The sequence below is a fragment of the Macaca mulatta genome, chromosome 9 (genome assembly GCF_049350105.2).
Source record: "Macaca mulatta isolate MMU2019108-1 chromosome 9, T2T-MMU8v2.0, whole genome shotgun sequence".
Taxonomy (NCBI): domain Eukaryota; kingdom Metazoa; phylum Chordata; class Mammalia; order Primates; family Cercopithecidae; genus Macaca; species Macaca mulatta.
Genome location: NC_133414.1, coordinates 60,393,500 through 60,412,514, shown reverse-complemented (window position 1 = coordinate 60,412,514; position 19,015 = coordinate 60,393,500). Strand labels below are relative to the sequence as shown.

Here is a 19,015-nt window from a genome sequence, read left to right as displayed (position 1 = left end):
TGCTCACGAAGGCTCCCTCATGCTCTTCTGAGCAGCCCTTGTGAGTTCTGTGACTCATTTCTAACACTATTTACCTGCATCTTCCTTGCTTTTTCTGCTTCAGCACTATTCACAGATGTTTACTTTTCAGTGTGTCCTATGAACCAAGTTTCGACTTTTCCTGTTTCTCCTACTTTTTTTTTGGTTATCATTTCCTTCTACCTTTGGGCTTATTCTGGTGTTCTTTTGCTTAACTTGGATGTCTGTTTCCTTCTTCTTTTACATATAAATTTTTCTGTAATTCGTAAGTTTTATTTTCAGTTTCATTTAGTATGAAATATTTTTCTAATTTCCCTTATAAATTATAGTTGACTCCTAAGTGTTTGAATTTTGAATTTCCATTGTTATAGTGTTTCTGGTCATCTTTGCTATTTACTTCTCACTCTATCAAGGTGACTGTCTGGGTTCTTATCCTTCAAAATTAGTTGAGGTTGACTTCATGGCCCTCAATGTAGTCCCTTCTCATAAATATTCTACATGTGCTTGGAAATAATGCATATTCTCAGAGTGTTAGATTTGATGTTCTATTTATGTCCCTTGGATCGAATTTGTCAATTGTTTCATTCAAATATCCTTTATCATAAATTTTAAAAGTCGGTTTGAAATATCAGTTTTTTGTTTTTGGAATAAACAGGCTTTATTGGGCTCATGGGTCTTGAGGGCCTCTCCACGTTCTTTTCGGCCTCTTTCTGCAGTCTCATGAGCTATTTCTTCTTCTGGTAGCGGGTCTCGGCCTTCTCTTTCTTCTTCTCCTCCAGGGTAGCTGTCACTGCCTGGTACTTCCAGCCAGCCTCTTGAGCCAGGCGCCCCACATAGGCAAACTCTCTCGTGGGCTTCAAATGCACAGCCTTGCGTGCAGCAGGAACCCCCATCTGGTTTTCCTGTTGTAGGGCAGTGGGATTCCATCGAACACCTCGGGGTCCAGGGCAGCCTGGCCTCGCTGGGTCTTGTGGGCAGCGGGCCCTGCACTGTCTGCTAGAAGAAGCTGCTGGGGGCCAGGAAATAATGGGCCCCTCGTCAGGGTTGGTGTTCATCCGCCTGCGGAAAAAGGCCGGCTACTTCAGCTTATTTCTGTAGAAATTGTCAGAAACGTTGATGCCCTCGCAGCGCACCACCACCTTCCAGCCCAGCAGTACCTGCTTCGCCACAACGGCCGCCAGGTGGCCCAGGAGGTGGCCTCGGCCTCCATCACCGGGACCTGCCCCTCCGCCACCTGCAGCAGCGGCCTGGGAAGTGGAGTATAAGTTCTTGAGAACGATGCATTCAAAATCTCTCGTGATAAAGTGGATGTGTCAATTTCTGTTGAATTTTCCCTTACATATATTTGATGTTATAAGCATCATACCTATTTAGAATTTTTATATTCTTATGGAGTCTAAATTTTTATCATTATATGGTGACCTTTTTATCCCTAGTAGTACATTTTGCCTTTAATAATAATAGTACTATTATTATTATCAGGTTTCTTTTGGTTAGTTTGTGCCTGGGCTTTTTCTTCATCCTTTGGTTTTATCCTTTCTGTGTACTGTCCTTACATTTTTAGGTGTTTTTCTTGTAAACAACAAGGAACCATTTTTGTTGGTTTTACTTTGTTTTTCAATCTAGTGTGGTATTATTTGTCATTTAACTGGAGAATGTCATTTGTTTACACTTTCATAATTATTAATATATTTGGAATGATTTTTACTTAGCTTTTTACTTTTATTCCACTTTTAAAAAACATTTTTGGTCGTATTTTTGAATTGTTTGATTTTTTAAAATTGTGTTTCCTAACTACTAGTATGACATTTAAACTCTCTATGATTAATTTTATAGTAGTTACCCTAGAGTGATTTAACAGGCATACTCATGTTTTTAGTTAAACAGTATCTTTATCCATCCAATTAAGACATCAAGACTTTAAAACTCTTAAATATTTTTGCCCTTTTCTAACTTATACATTACTGTTAGCTAGTATTTTAAATTTGTCTCCTGTTAGTAAATCCATCAGATATGACAGTTATTGTTGTTGTTTTATAAAATATTCTTTGGATTTACCTACATGCTTTCAATGTCTGTGCTCACTATTCTTTCTTGCATCTCTATTCTTCCATCTGGGATTCTTTTTTATCTACTCTAGTACCTCCATTAAACTTTCCTGTAGTGTGGGTATATTTGTGATAAACTCTCTTGGATTTTATTTGTCTGAAAATGTATTTTCTCCCTAATTGCTGAAAGATAGTTTTGCTGGGTATACATTTATTTGTTGACAGTTATTTTCTCACAGTAAATGGAAGGTCTCCCCAGCTATTGCCTTCCATTGTTGCCCTTTAAAAATCGTTTTTATTTCTCTTCCTTTGAAGGTAATTTGTCATTTTTCTCTGGTGGCTTTTAAGATCACCATTCTCATTCTGTTGCTTTATATCTGTCATATATCTCAGTGTACATTATCTTAAACATTCATTTTGCTTCATATTCATCGGGATTCCTGAATCCCAACTGATGTCTTTTATAAAATATGGATTTTTAAATTATGACCTCTTCTCCATCCCTTTTCCTATTTTGCCGTTTTGGAATTAACACAATTAGATGTATGCGTTACTTTTTCATTCTATCTTCCATGTCTCTTAATCTTTCTTTTACATTTTCCATCTCTTTGTCTCTCTGTGCTCTGTTCCACACAGTTTCTTTTGATCTTTCTTAAACCCACTGAATCTCCTACTAGATGTGTCTAATCTGATATATAATCTAGCCATTTAGGTTTTCTTTTTAAAATTTCGATGACAGTATTTTATATTTCTAGATATACTGTTTGGTTCTTTTTCAAATTAACTTGATTTAATAGCCCTTTTACTTGTTCATATCTGTCTGTCATTTTTATTTCTTCAAACATAGGAATCATAATTATTTCTTCTTGCGTTTTTTGAGAGTCTGTTGTTTCTGTGACAATCATGGAAGGTTCCTTGTGTGATGTCTAATTTTTGATTGTGAATCTTGCTCCAAGATTTTCCTTTTCTTGGATTCCATGGAAACCATCCTCATTCTGGCCATCCTGCCTTTCTGTAGATATGGGAATGCCTCCATGGGGTCTTAGCTGCACTTTCCAAGCCAGGCCTTGACCAGATTCCCAGGTCCTGATTTTCTTGCTTGTCTTGGGAAGAATTCCTTCTCTGGGTTCCCTGTTCTGTATATTTCAGGGGCAATCCCTGAGGAGGCCTTTTTCTTGGGCGCCCTGATAGCATACAGGTTAACTTAGGATCTTGGTATAGAAACTTGTTCGACTTATTCTACCAACTCTCAGGGGCAGGGGAATATTTGTCAGTACCAAAGGACATTTAGTAAGTGATATCAGGTGAAAAAAAGCAATAGTAATTAGTTGAATGTCTCTGGAGGCTGAACACTAAATATCTATTTATTTTTATTTCCCTCCCAAACTTTGGAATTTTATCAATAAGGAAACAAAGGCTGAGAAGGGATTAAAAACATGGCCAAAGGTCACACATTTAGTAATTAATAAAGCTAGAATTTGAACCCAGGGCTATCTCCAAAGCCTGCATACATTTGTTTGTGTGTGCCTGTATGTGTACACACGTGTGTGTGCTCTTCCTGTTTTTTTCCTGATACTCCCACAATAATAGTGATAGTTTTCCAAACATCAGACACGACAGCCTGCAGTTTGAAGATCAGGTTCTAACCTATGGACTGCATCAGTCCTGATGTTTTAGAGGTGAGTCTAAATGTCATCCTGGTTTTGTAATGAGTAATTTTTACATTTATAAGAGCCATGTTTCATAAATAGAGCATTTTTTTCCTCCCTAAAAGAGATACATGGCCCTTGGCCTTCCTTAATGGTTAGAGAATAGGAAGTGAAACTCTACTCCCTCCAGGGAGTCTGCAGAGTAAAGGGCATGGCAGTGGGCTGGGAATCAAAGACAGGATGCTCATCTCCACCCCACCACACCTGTATGTCCTTGGGCAGGTGGCTTCCCTTAGCTCTGCCTTCTGCAAAGTAGGTCCCCAGTCTCCAGGGAGGAGAGAAAGAGGCCATGGGCCTTGGAGTCAGGCCGGCTTGTTCTATGCCTTGGTGGCTGTGTTCTTTGGCCCTGCTACTTTATTTCTCTAATCTTCCATTTCCTGATTTGAAGGCGGACATAATAATAGTATCTATATTGAGGGATGCTGTGAGGCAAGGATTGCAGGTGGTAATGGTGGTAGTTAGAGTGATCACAGCTGCTTCCTAAGTACGTGTGTGCCGGACACCATGCTCAGCTTTTTACGATGGACTATTCTTCAATTCATTTAGTCTTTATGATAACTACAATTTAAGGAACATTTTTAATAACACAGAGGTGACATGTTATGTAATTCCCAAAATATATCTGTGGTGCCCAAAATACATCATATATCTCTGTGAAACATACACCATACCAAACAAACACCCCCACACCAAACACACTATATACACATCACACACAAATATACATACACCACATGTACACAGAACACACATACACCACACTGAACATACACCTTACACATACTGGCATATCACACACACCCACACACCACACCACACAGCACCTAGCACGCACACATGAATACACACCACACATACCATCTATATACACTACATACAGACACCACACAGCACACACAAAAACCACACATATATACATACCACATATCCACACTACATACACACACCATAGAATGGAGTGCTTACCCCTCAGCAGCACATCATCCACAGTGCAGGTCTGGAGGTGAAAGTGGAGTGGAAGCAGGGTCAGACTGTGGTGCGCCTTGCATAAATCCTATACGAGACCATTTCACTTTTACCCTATAGGTAATGTGGAGCTAGGGTGGTCTCTGTGCAGGGCTGTGGCATCATGGAGTTATGGGTTGTGAGGACTGCTCTACAATTGGGTCACGTATAGCTCTGAGAAAAGCCCCCTCCAAAGCAGGGCATCTCTGCTCCTTCTTGCTTCTACCTTAGCATATGCCTTCTCCCAGCCCCTGCTAGTTCTCGTGGGTTGACATTTATTCCTTATGTCAGCCGAAGGAGCAACCCCAGTCACCTTTACCTTGAGCTTAAGTTGTGGCTATAACTTATAGCCCTAAGGAGACGTCATTTCAACAGGAATGCGGTATGCTCCAGGCAATGGTTAAGGTTTCAGGGGGCACTCTGCAGGCCAGAGACCTAAACACTCACTCCTCTGGCTCTGCTGCTGGGCGTCCTGCAGCTTCATCCTAATCTTTCCTGTTGAAACAATGTCCCCTGTGGGTATGAGTTGTATCTGTCACTTAAGTTTGTTAGGGGTAATTGTTGTGAGTTTGATGGTTGAGCCAGACCATTGAGGAAGGGTGGGGGACAGTGTAGTTCCTGAGCAGTTCACATGAAGGCCACACTAGCCTTTGCAAGGCACAGTTGTGACCCTGTCATTCCCACTTGGAAGCCTCTAGTGCTTCCCCATGGTTACCAGGAGGGAGTCAGACATTGGGAGTGTGGGGCACACAGTCCCAGGGGTCCCACCTGCCCATGGCATCACTCACCTAGCACCTTGCAACCATGTTTCAGACTCAGATTTTGTATATGCCCTTTACTCAACCTGGGATGCCTTTCCTGTCTTCACTCTGCCTGGACAGTTGCTTCTTACGCTTTTGTCTCGGTTTAGATGTCACTTCTTCCAAGAAGCCTCCCCCGGCTGCCCCATCCCATCCTGTGGGCCAAATCAGATCCCACTGCCTCATATCTCCTCAGCACCATCAGCACTGATCACAGTGCAAATCAACGATTAATTGTGTAACCTTCCTTGGTTACTTTTTTCTTTGGTGCATGTTTGCACACTTGAGCGTATCTGAAACCAGGATATGCATTAAAATGGATGCCAAGGACATCAGCCACTTAAGTTGTCTCTTCCCCATCTGCTAATAAAACCACTGTACATCTATCGATTTTTGGCTTCTTACCACTGTGGAGATAAGATGGTGTTCACATTTCTTTCTTCTGCTTCAATGGTGAGGCCCATGTGAGCATGGACTGGGTCTGCAGCTCCTGGTCTGCATCAGGGACCCCCATGAACGGTCACTGAGTCGAATATGGGCATGAATGAATTGAGAAGATGGGCAGGACAGGAGGAAAGGCAAGGAGGGTTGGCAAGGCAGATAGTCTTGGGCTCTCGTGCCTGGTGTCCTGAAGAAACCTGATGTGCAGTGGTCTTGCAACTGCTTCAGATATGGCTGCTCCTGCCTGCTCCTCTTCTGGGATCCCACTATTAGAGACATGAATGGAGCATTATGCTTGTTTGGTGGGTGCCCTGGCAAGGGCAGCCCCAGAAATTGAGAGGACATAGAGAAGTGCACCTAATGAGGTCTGGGGAGGAGGTCAGTGAGGTTTTCCTGGATGAGGAGACCACTGAGCTAAACATTTAAAGATGAGAGTTATCTGGTCTGAAATGGGTTGAGGAGGCATAAAGGTGAGACGCAAAATCAGCTGTCTGGAATAAGGTTTGTTCCTTCCTTCTGTAGGCATTGCTCGGACTTCAAGCTCTAGTAGGGCTTTAAGCTATAGGGATGGGTGGGCAGAGATGATGGCCAGAAAGGAGAAGAGCAAAGGAGCTGTCAGTCCCTCCTTCCAGCGATGGCAGTAGCTTGAACAGGAGAACATTTTGAGAACTATTTAGGACATAACTTTGCCTGGCTTTGGTAATCGATTTGATGAGAGTGTGAGAGAGACTGGTTGGTGCCAGCCCCTGAGAGAGAAGCCCTGGAGGTTTGGAAGAGGATGGTGGCTGTCTGGAGTAATCAGCATGGACTGTGCAAATGAGACCACTTTGCTTTTAGTTTTCTAATGCATCCCTCAAGTATCCACAGGCCTTAGTAACAGGAGATAGGTATTAATCTTGCCCCCTGAAGTTTGATAGAGTCCATATAGGGGACAGTCTGTCTGACTTTCATATCTAAGCAGGACAAATACCAGGATTGGAGCAGTCATCCTCTCTGATGTGCAGCTGCTGTGGGTGGCAGGATTTTATAGCCAAGCTCAGGGGCTGTGTGACATGATGAGGCTTCACTGGTTCACATCCTGCAAAGGCCCCTAGGCTTCTTCAAATGAGATGCAAAATTTGGCCAAGCATGCCTCACACATCCACTGGCTCCCAAAGATACAAGTGCTTTGGGATTCGTACTTTTGATTACAACTTTCTGTTGTACCCACAGGTCCCTTGTGAGATACGAGCTATCTGGGAACACCAGGTCAGGTGGGGGATCAGTGTCTGCCATCCTTGGGATTCAGAACCTTGTCTCCATTCCTGCTCTGTCAATCCCTACCATACAGCAATGCTTCTCATAGTGTGGCCTGTAGACCACCTGCATCAGAATCCGTTGTAGAGTTGCACAAAAATACAGTTGTGTAAACTAGATTTCCTGAATCACAAATCCCTGGGGTTGAAATTTACGGTTCTGTTTTTAAAAAGGTTCTCTTGTTATGCGTAAGCACATTAAAGTTTGAGAACTACTCCAGGTGCTAGACATCTTTTTCTTGAAAAAATAGTAAAAAAAACACTTAGCTTTTTTCACCAAGGTGAGATTCACAGAACATAAAATTAATAATCTTAAAGCAAACAATTCCATAGAATTTAATGCATTCACAGTGTTGTGCAAAGAATACTTCTGTCTAATTCAAAACATTTTTATCACCCCAAAAGGAAAAGCTATACTCATTCTCATTCTTTTCCCCAATCCCTGGGCTACTACCAATCTGCTTTGGGGATTAACCTATTCTGGATAAATGATGTATAAATGGAATCATATAATTGGTTTCCTTTGACGTTTGACTTCTTTCAGGTAGCTTAATATTTTTGAGGTTCACTTACATTGTAATTTATATCAGTACTTCTTTCCTTTTTGCGATAAAATAATATTCCATCATATGGGTACACACCATAATTTGTTTATCCATTCATTTGTTGATGAACATTTGGGTTATTTCCTTTGGTTCTTGTAAATAGTGTTGCTATGAACATTCATGTTCATGTATTTATTTGAGTACTTGTTTTGAATTCTTCAGATTATATGCCTAGGAGTAGAATTGTAGCTCAATTCAATAGAATTGTAGGAACTGTCAAACTGCCTATTTTCTCAGCAGCTGAACCAATTTTACATACCCAACAGCAACATAAGAGGATTTCAATTTCTCCACAGGCTTGCCAATATTTATTTTCCTTTTTAAAAAATTTTTTAGACATTCTAATGGATATGGAGTGTTATCTCATTGTGATTTTGATTTTCATTTCTCTAATGGCTAATAATGTTGATTGTTTTTATGTGCTTGTTGGCCATTTGTACATCTTTTTTGGGGAAATGTCTATTCAAGGGCTTGGCCCATTTTTTAATTGGATTGTTTCTCTTTTTATTGCCAAGTTGTATGAATTCTGTATATAATGTGGGTACTAGACTTTTATAAGAAATATGATTTGCAAATATTTTCTCTCATTCCATAGATTCTCCTTTCATTTTCTTAATAATGTCCTTTGATGGCCCAAACTTTTCAGTTTTGATGAAGTCCAATTTATCCATTTTTTCTTCTGTTACTTGTGCTTTTGGCATTATATGTAAAAATCCATTGCCAAATCCAAGGTTATAAAAATTTACCACTGTGTTTTCTGCTAAAAATTTTGTTTTGGCTCTTATGTTTAGATCATTAATTCATTTTGAGTTAATTTTTGTATATGACAAGGGGTCAGGGTTCAGCTTCATTCTTTTGCTTATAACTGTTCAATTGCTCTGGTACCACTAGTTGAAGAGTCCCTTCTTAAATTGTCCTTGTACCCTTATTGAAAATCAAGGGGCCATAGATACATGAGTTTATTTGTGGATTCTCAATCCTATTTCATTTGTCTCTGTATTTATCCTTATGTCAGTTCCACTCTGTTTTGATTATGTAGCTTTGTAGTAGGTTTTGAACTCTGGAAATGTGAATTCTCCAACTTTATCTTTTAAAATATTGTTTTGGCTTCTTAGGGTTTCCTACAATTCCACGTGAATTTGAAGGTCAGCTGTCACCATTTGGCATGCTGCTATCTGTGGGCTTTTCATAAATGCCCTTTGTCATGCTGAGGAAGTTACTATCTATTTCTAGTTTTTGGAGTGTTTTTATCATGAAAGAGTTTGAGATTTTGTCAAATGCTCTTTATGAGTCAAATCAAATGATCATCTGTTTTTTTGCCTTTGTCTATTAATGTGGTATATTTTGTTGATTGGTTTTCTTATGTTGAACCATTCTTGCATTTCTAGTATAAATCATACTTGGTCATGGCATATAATCCTTTTAATATGCTGTTGAATTTAGTTTGCTAGCATTTTGCTTAGGATTTTGCATGTATATTCATAAGGGACATTGATCCCTTGGATATTGGTAGTTTTTGTTTGTTTGTTTGTTTGTTTTTCTGTATTGTCTTTGTGTGGCTTCAGTATCAGAGTAAAAATACAGGCTTTCTTGCTGTTCCTGGAATATGCCAGATGTACTCCTACTTCAGGGCTTTTGCAATGGCTCTTCCCTTTGCTTGAAATGCTTTTCCCATGGATGTCTGCATCCCCTCTTTCAGTTTTGCCCTTCTTAAAGAGGCCAAACCTGCCACTCAAATTAAAATTGCAGATTACTCTCCTTCTCCATGTAAGCACTCTCAATTCTCCTTTCTTGGCTCTTTTTTTCTCAATAGCACTTATCATTTCTTATTCATTATGATATTGTTATTATTGATACATTATATATAATAATTATTAATTTTAATTTAGTTATTTATTATGTTTATCTTTGTGTCTACACTCTTCCCCTCACACCCAGGTCATGGATTTTAGTTTGTTTAGTTTACAGATATATCCAGAGTGCCTGAATAGTGCCTGGAAAATAATAAAAGGTCAATAAGTATTTGCTCAGTTGATTTGAATAAATTACCCCCAAGCACAAGAAACACTCCTGAGTGCCTTAGCTACTCTGAGGACTAAAAACAATCTCACTTTGCATGTGAAAGCAGCAATATGGGCAAGATGTTGGAAAATCAAATCGGATGCTGGTAATTTGGGATTAGCCTGTAGTTTATTATTATTATTTCAATTCACACAAAGTAAAAGTTTCTTTTTTTGGCCTACAGTTTTATGGGTTTTAATTCATGTGTAGAGCCACATGACTACCACCACAATAAAGAAACAGAACAATCCCTTCACCTCGAATAGTTCCCAGCTATTGCCCCACATAGTAAAACCTTTTCTCCACCCCATCCCTGCAACCACGGATCTTTCTCTGTGGTTTGTCTTTCCAGAATACCATATACATGGAAGCATACATGTGTAATCTTTTGAGCCTGGCTTCTTTCACTCAGCATAAGACCTTTGAGATTCACTCATTTTGTGTGTATCAGTAGTTCATACATTTCTGTTGCTGAGTAGTTTTGCATTGTAGGGACACAAATGTTTTGTCTCAGCCTATAGCTTATCTATTCATCTTTAAACAGGGTCTTTCTCAGATTAAGGTTTTAAATTTTGATGAAGTCCAAATCATCATTTGTCTCTACTTTTATGGATTGCGCTTTTATGTCATATCTAAGATCCCTTTGCCTAACTGATGGTGATGAAGATTTTCTCCTATGTTTTCTTCTAAAAGTTTTACAGGTCTGTAATCCATTTTGAGCTACTTTTTGTACAATGTGTGAAGTTTAGGTTGTGATTCATTTTTTGTTTGTTTGTTTTTGCTTATGGATGTCCAATTCTTCCAATGCCATTAGTTGAAAATATTATCTTTTTTCCATTGAAATGTCTTTATAACTTTGTAAAAACTGCTTAGCCATATTTGTATAGGTCTTTGGACACTATTTGATTTCATTGACTTATGTGTCTAGCTTTTCACCAATACTGTCTTGATTACTGTGGCTTTGTAAGATATCAAATGGGAACTCTCCAAAGTTATTCTTCCTTCTCAAATTTGCTGTGGTGATTTCAATTCTATACATTTGGCTTTCCTGATAGAACCTCATTATTTTATATGTAGCTAGGTATTATTTGCTGTGGTTGAGGATTTTTGCACCTATGTTCATTAGGAATACTGACTTTTATATGTTGACTATTATTCGAGACTGTTAAATTTAATGATTAGTTCTAGAAGTTTTCTTTTTTTAATGGATTCTTTGGGATTTTCTAGGAAGACAATCTCATCGTCTGTGACTAGTGCCAGTTTTTGATACTCCTTTCCAATCCATATGTTCCATCCAATAGAAATGGGATATTACATCCATTAGAAATGGAGACATCCCTGCCTTGTTCTTAATCTTAGGGAGAAATTCTTCAGTCTTTGCTATTGAATATAACATCAGCTATGGGATTTTTGTAGATGTCCATTATTAGGTTGTAAACAATCCCTTTGAATTTACTGAGTTTTTTTTTTGTCATGAGCAGATTTTGAATCTTTAAAATGCTTTTTATATTAAATGATACTGTCATGTGATTTTATTAATATGGATCATGTTGACTAATTTTTGAATATTGAACTTGCCTTGCATTTATGGGTAGTCCAATTGGCCATAGTATCCTCGTCGTTTTATATATATCTGGGTATTGCTGATTGTTGAGGATTTTTGCACCTATGTTCATTAGGGGTACTGACATGTAGTTTTTTTATACTGTGTTTTTCTGTTTTCAATATCAGGGTAATTCTGGCTTTATAAAATGAATTGGGAAGTGTTCCCTTCTCTTGTGTTTTTAAAAGAAGTTGTGTAGAACTGGTGTTATTTCTCTTAAATGTATGGTAGAATTTGCTGGTGAAAACACTGAGCCTCAAGTTTTCTTTGTGGAAAGGTTTTTAGCTACATATTCAGTTTTTGTAATAGCTATAAATGATTTAGGTAACTTATTTCTTCTTGTTCAGTTTGGTAATTCGTGGCTTTGAAGAAAACTATTTGAAGGTAGTTTGTGACTTTGAAGGAACAATTACTGAGAGGAGAGTGTTGAAGTCTCCAGCTATAATTGTGAATTTGGCCATTTAATCAAAGTTGTCAAATGTATGTGTACAGAGTTATTTGCAGTATTTTCTTATTATCCTTTTAATGTCTGTGGGGTCTGTAGCAGCATTTTCTCTTTCATTCCTGATATTGATTATTTGTGTCTTCTTCCATTGTTTTCTTTGTTAGTGTAGCTAGTGACTTTTCAATTTTTAAAATGTTTTCAAAGAACTGGATTTTTACTTGTTGTTTTTGCTATTATTTTTTGGTTTTTAATTTAATTGATTTTTCTTTATTATTGCATTTCTTCTGCTTACTTTGGGCTTATTTTTCTCTTTTTAAAAATAGTATATTAGTGTGGAAGCTTAGATTGTTGATATGAGACCTTTTTTCTTTTGTAATGTAAGCATTTAATCCTATAATTGTCCCTCTAAGCACTGCTATGGCAGCATTCTACACATTTTTCTATGTATTCTTTTAAATTTAAGAAATTTTTAAAAATTTTTCTTGAAACTTTCTCTTCGACCCATAAGTTATTTTAATTCCCAAGTACTTGGCGAATTTAAAGTTATCTTTCTATTATTTTCTTTAAATTAATTCTGTATGGCCAGAGAACATACTTTGTATGACTTTATATGTTTGAAATGTTTTAAAGTTTGTTTCATGATCCAAGTTTGTTGTATAGCCTATTTTGACAAATGTTCTTTGGGAAATACTTGAGAAGAATATATATTCTGTAGTTGTTGGGAGGAATCTGTTATAAATGCCAATTACACCAGTTGGTTGATGGTGCTGTTCAGTTCTATACATTTCACGATTTTCTGTCTGCTTTATTAATTACTGAGAGAAGAGTGTTGAGCTCTCTAACTATAATTGTGGATTTGGCCATTTGTCCTTTCAGATCTATGAGATTTTCTTTATGAACTGTGATGCTCTGTTGTAAAGTGCAAACACATTTTGAATCATTATGTCTCTTTTAATCATCATATCATATAATCTGTTTATTCCAAGTCATTTCCTTGCTCTAAAGTCTGTTTTCCCTGATATGAATAGAGTCACACCAGCTTTCTTTTGATTACTGTTAGCATGGTATACACTTTTCTATCCTGTTACTTTTAACCTATCTATATCACAATATTTAATGATGGCATATAGCTTTGTTTTTATTTCTTTCCATTCTGACAATATGTGTCTATCAATTTTTAATGTGTTTGAATTATTGATGTGCTTGAATTTAGGTTCAGGATTTTATTATTTGTTTTCTATTCTTTTACTCTTTTTTTTTTTGTTCCTCCACTTCTCTTTGCTTGCCTTTTTGTGGACAATTTGAATATATTTTAGTATTCAATTTGAATTTATCTACTGAATTTTTTGACTCTCCTTTTTTGTCTAGGTTTTTTTTTTTTTGTGCTTTCAATAGGGACTGCAGTATACTTACTTAACTTTTAACAGTCTACTTAGAATTAACATTTTACTACTTCAAATGGATTATGGAAAGCTTACCTCTATGCAGTTCCCTCTATCCTTCCCTATTTTTGTTGTGGTTGTCTTATGTATTACATCTAATACAATGTCACTTTCAAGCATCATACTTACATTTAAGAACTTAAGAGAAGAACGATAATAGTGTATTATATTTATCCAAATATTTACCATTTCTGTTGCTCTTTCTTCATCCCTGAAGTTTCCTTTCATTATTTTGTTATTATTTTCTTACCATCTGAAGAAATTTTTAAAGTATTATTCTTAGAACAAGTCTGATGGCAAGAATCTGTCTTCCTTCCTCTGGGAATGCATTTACTTTGCCTTCATTCTGGAAGCATGTGGATATGGAATTCTGTGTGTATTTTTGTAGCACTTTAAAAATGTTTCCCTGACTTATGCTTTCTTATGAGAAAATCCACAGTCATTCGAATTGTCATTCCCCTAAATGTAATGTGTTGTTTTTCTCTGGCTGCTTTCAAGATTTTTAAAATTTTCTTTTGTGTCCAGCAGTTTGATTATGTTGTGTCTGGACATAATTTTTTTGTTTATTTTATTTGGGTTTTGCTAAGCTTCTGGAATCTTTAAGGTTATGTATTTCACCAGCTTTGAAGAAAGAATCACTAAAAACTTCTCAAACATTTTTTCTTTCATACCATACTCTTTCTCTTCTCCTTGGAGGATTCTAACGACAGAAATGTTAGATCCTTTGTTACACATGACCTTGAGTCTGTCTTTATTTTTAGTAATCTTTTTCGTTTTTGTTGTTCAGATTAGGCAACTTGTGTTGCTCCATCTTCATATTCATGGACTCTCATCTCATTCTCCTGTTATTCTCAGTCAGTAAGTTTAAACAAATTTCAGTTTTTGCTTTTATTTGATTCTTTTTTATTGCTTCCATTTCTTTACTGAAACTTTCTATTTTTCACTTACTTGAAAAATGTTCACTCTTACTTCTTGGAATTGGGTTAATAACTGCTTTAAGGGTTTCGTCTGATAGTTCCAACGTCTGTGACATCTCAGCCTTGGCATCTGTTGGTTGTCTTTTTCCACTTGAGATGTTGAAACTTCCCTGGTTCATTCTATGTTGAGCAATTTCAGGTTGTATTCTGGACATTTTGAATCTTATCTTATGAACTCTGGTCCTTGTTGTCATCTTATAGAGAATGTTAAGGAATATATATATATATATATATATTTAAGGCACAGAACTAACTCACTTAGGTTCAGGTTGCAAGCTTCTGCCCACCTTCCCTGGACTCTCTGGTTCCAGTATCAGTTCAGTTTTCAAAGACTTTGCAGGGAGATTTGATGTGCCCTCACTTGCCTCATGCAGTAGCTGGTTGTGTGTGGTGTTTTACCTCCTAGTTAGGGACAGATGCACATGCACAGTCAGAACTGAGCCCAGAGGTTAATATACAACTTTGTGGTTACACTTTCCTCAGCTTCCTCTTCTTCATCGTCTTCTTAATACTTGCTCATTCTCAGGGGGTCCCTTCCTGCTCTGTCTAGAAAGTTGGGGCTTTCATTTCTCTGTTCTTCCCTGTGTCACTAGTATCTGTCTCTGGGGCCACATAGTGAGGGGAGAATGGGGGAAAACAGCTATGGGGATTTTACCTACACTCTTGGGACTATAGTTCCTCTGGTTGGACAGAAAGTTTCTCCTCACTGAGAGTTTTAGAGCCTGCCTGGCTGCTGCTGCTGTTGCTGCTGCTGAGGGAATTGACTGAAAGAAGGGTTGAGAAAGAATGGGGAAACCAAACAAAGAAAATCCCAGGGGATTTCCTCCATGCACATTGACCTGTAGAACTTCCTTTCCTGCTCCTCAGACCAGAAACAGAGGACTTCTGTTGGAGCTCTTTCCATCATGCTACACCTTGTGCACAGTTGCGAGTTTAAGGCTACCTGTGAGTTCACACCAGGGGATGATACAGAAGGGAAGGCCACGAAACTTATTGCCACTTCATGGTGCTTGAATTTGGTTACCTTTTCTGCTACCATTTACTTCCTAGAGTCCTCCAAGAGCTGCTCCATGAATTCTATGTGTTTTAGTCACATTCAGTATTCAGGGGGTGGGACATAGCCTAGTGTGCTTACACCACTTTGAAGGGACCCAGAAGCCCGTGTGTGTGTGTGTGTGTGTGTGTGTGTGTTCAATATGAAATCAGAGCTTCTCAATCTCCCACATATCTAGAGAGAAGGGAAGAAAACCAGGAAACTAACTTCGCTGAGCATCAACTATGGATCAGGCACTGTGCCTTGGAGCACAAATGTGTTGTTCTATGACTGTAGGGGGAAAGTGTGGTATTGTCAATGCCATTTACAGTGGGGGAAATTAGGCTCGACAACGTAGTTCAACATCATCTAGGTAATAAGTAGTAGACAGGGTGTGTACCATGGTCTGTCTCAGAAAGAAAGATCCAGGAAGCTCAGTGAAAAGAGAAAAAAACTGACAGGTCCGGGTCTGATGTCTGACTCTCCCTCTCTCTGCAGGATGGAGGAGGGGGATGCTGCAATCATGCATCCCGGGGTCGTGTGCATCATGGTGAGGCTGCTGCCTCGGTTGTACCACGAAGATCACCCACAGGTACCTGGTGTTGAATATACGTGTTTTGTCATCTTCATATGACTGATCTCTCAAACGCCCTCTAACCCAAGACAGCTTTTTTCCTTTTGTCTGTGCCTTCAGTGCCCTGTGTTAGCAGAGCTCCCCATGGGAAACACCTATAGTGGGAAAGTACCAGGGTGTCCTGGACACTTGACTGAGTTGTGCCCACCCTTGCAAGGCCATCCAAAACAGATCACTTCTGTTGAAAAAGCTACCTTCTAAGAACAACAACCAAACAACAACAACAACAAAACAACTGAAAGTAATTGAACTATCATGAGGCAAGTCCCAGGTGCTAAGCTCAGCACCTGGCATTGGTGGGAAGTCCTTTGCTTCCTGGCATGTTCATCTCTCTCCTGGATGCTGGCTGAGATTCTGGCCCTGTGCTCTGTGCAGTTCATGCACAGCTAGCAAGATGAGCATAGACACTGTCCGCAGAGCCTGCCTCTATGATGGGGAGAAGGAGGTAGTGACAGTGCAGACAGACTAAATAAATGAGTTCACAAATGAATATGTAATTATGAATTGTGACAAGTGATATTACAGGGAAAAAACAGGGTGCTGAGGGAGAAGAATGAGAATGGAGGCAGGAACAGACCTCATTCAATCTAATTTAGATAAAGGATTGGAGGTCAGGGAAGCCGTCTCTAGATGGTGACATGTAAGCAGAGCCCTGAAGGGTGAGTAGCTAGTATGAGCTGGGTGGGAAGGGGCCTGCTGTTGGTGGCTAGGGCAGGAGCAAATTGGGAGAGCCAGGAGCAAGGGCTCCCTGGTCAGGCGATAATGGGGATGATGGGGCATGCAGGCTTCTGGGAGCCTTGACAATGCACATGATAACAAGAAGCCTCTCTCACGTGAGTGGAAGGTGACATGATCAGATTTTGTATTAAAGACATTGCATTGGCTGCTTGGTGGAGAATGGACAGGGAATGAGGGTTGAGGGGAAGAGGCAAGGGGCAAGAGTTACGAGGCTCTGCCTGCAGTCCAGGTGATGTGTGGTGATAGCTGGATTAGGGTGGTGTCTGTGGGAAGGTGTGAAGAAAGGAATTAAGAGACCTGTTCGGAGGCAGAACCACAGGCTTCCGAGAAGAGGAGGCTACAGGTAATGAGAAGACAAAGAGCCAAGGCGACTCTCAAGTGTCTGTCCTGGCAGAACTAACAGCGCCATTATGGGGAGAAAAACTGGTATGGGTGAGGGCGTGGAGTAACAGAACAAGATGAAGTTGGAGTCAGCAGTCTCAAGATAAAGAATAAATATTTTAGAAGTTCCAAGAAAGAGCCAGGCAGAATTGAGGAAGGCCTGGAAAATGCACCACGTTATGTTTATCAGCAGCCAAGGAAAGAGGATTCATTGGCTTGAGCAGCTACTCTGTCCCGGGCTGATTCTTGGCCTTTTCTTGGCTTATTTATTCCTCTTGCAGTTTTGTCGAGGGCATCATTGCCTGTATTTTAACCAATGGAGAAATGTGAATTCAGACAATGCACATGAGTCTCAAGGATGCCTATTTGTGGACCTGGTATTTAAACTGGCCTTACCTTGGGGCAGGCCTCCTGGTCTTCCCTATACATAGAAGTGGCTTCCGGAGGATGAATAGCAGGACCTAGCACTCTCAGGAAGCAATGAAGGGTCCAGCCTTGCTTTGTCCAGGAGTTCTGAAGGAGGCAACATGTTTGGGGAAGAAATGGCTACTAGTTGACATTATTAGTCACAGCCTAAAAATGACAGTGACCTCATAAAAATATTGCAAGTCCTCTAAGATCAGTGAGAAAAGTGGAGTGTTGGAGCAGAAGCTCTGAGACAGCAACTGTTTCCAGGAAAGGAATCTGTAGTGTTCAGCACAGGAGTTAAGAAAAGGCCTGACTCGGTTTCATGTCTCCACGTCCCTTCCTTAGGGAATGGACTTCTTGTTCCTGCTCCTGTTCCCCTGCTGGAGAGTGATGGAAAAGTGCTGTGAAGCCAATGGCACAGATACACATAACAGTGAGAGTTGGGAAAGGGGTAGGCTGATATAAACTGGGATAGGCAGTTAACAATATCCATGTCATTTCTCATGGTTCTGTGAGTCAGGGATTCAGAAGGGCACAGCAGGCATGGCCTGTCTGCTCCATATGGTGCCGGTAGGGTTGAACCTCCCAGGATGATCTCTGCAGCTGTGGCACCTCAGCAAGGCTGGCTCCCTGGCAAGGGGCTTCTAAGCTGGCTTAGCTGAGTGGCATACCTGGGGCCTTGGTTGAAGCGGTCAGTGGGATCCTGGAGTCTCTACACAGCCCTCTCCATCTGGCCTCTGCCTGTGTCCCTCCAGGCAGACTCTTCAACAGGGCACACAGTGGCTCCTGGTGCCCACAGGCAAAAAACCAGAAGCTGCCAGGCCTGCTGAGGGCTTAGGCCCAGGAAAAGCCAGCATTGGTCAAAGTTAGTCAGGGACTCGGCTTAGACTCAGGGGGAGGGGACATAAGCTTCCTCTTCTGTGAGGGGTGACAGGTGTGTGCAGGCGAGAGAGGCCTGTGGGGAAATGTCTTTAAAGATCAGCTGCTCTCATTACCTTACTCATCTAACAAATGGGCAAAAACATTTGACCCCTAAATCCCATCTTGTAGCCCATGAATGACCTAGAGTCTGGGATTTTACATTCTCTGGCTTGGTATTTAAGCCAGGACCTACCTGGGACAACATGGAGACTCTTACACATTAGGGATCACCTCTGTGCCAGGAATGCTATTTCCCCAATCTTCACAGCAACCTTTTGAAGTCCATGAGATGCTCCCCATTCTGGAGGTACTTGGGGCTCAGGAAAGTTGTTTGACTTCCTAAGATTGTGGTGATGGTGAGGGGAAGATCTGAAACACCTCTGGCCCAAGCTTAAGATATGTTGGATGAATGGGTCCCCGATCTTTGCAGTTCTCACAGAATGCAGGGTCA

The 19,015-nt window shown here is 39.9% G+C and overlaps 1 protein-coding gene and 1 pseudogene across 9 annotated transcripts in view; one reads left to right on the top strand and one right to left on the bottom strand.

The window, feature by feature from the left end:
• WDFY4 (WDFY family member 4) overlaps positions 1-19,015 on the top strand; it is a 295,693-nt gene that overhangs the window by 60,301 nt on the left and 216,377 nt on the right. For all 9 annotated transcript variants that reach the window (XM_077945551.1, XM_077945549.1, XM_077945550.1 and 6 more), the window contains one exon: positions 15,981-16,074. In XM_077945551.1, the coding sequence (XP_077801677.1) occupies positions 15,981-16,074 (94 nt within the window). The remainder of the gene's footprint in view (positions 1-15,980; positions 16,075-19,015) is intronic.
• On the bottom strand, positions 627-7,296 carry LOC107000116 (large ribosomal subunit protein uL13 pseudogene; annotated as a pseudogene).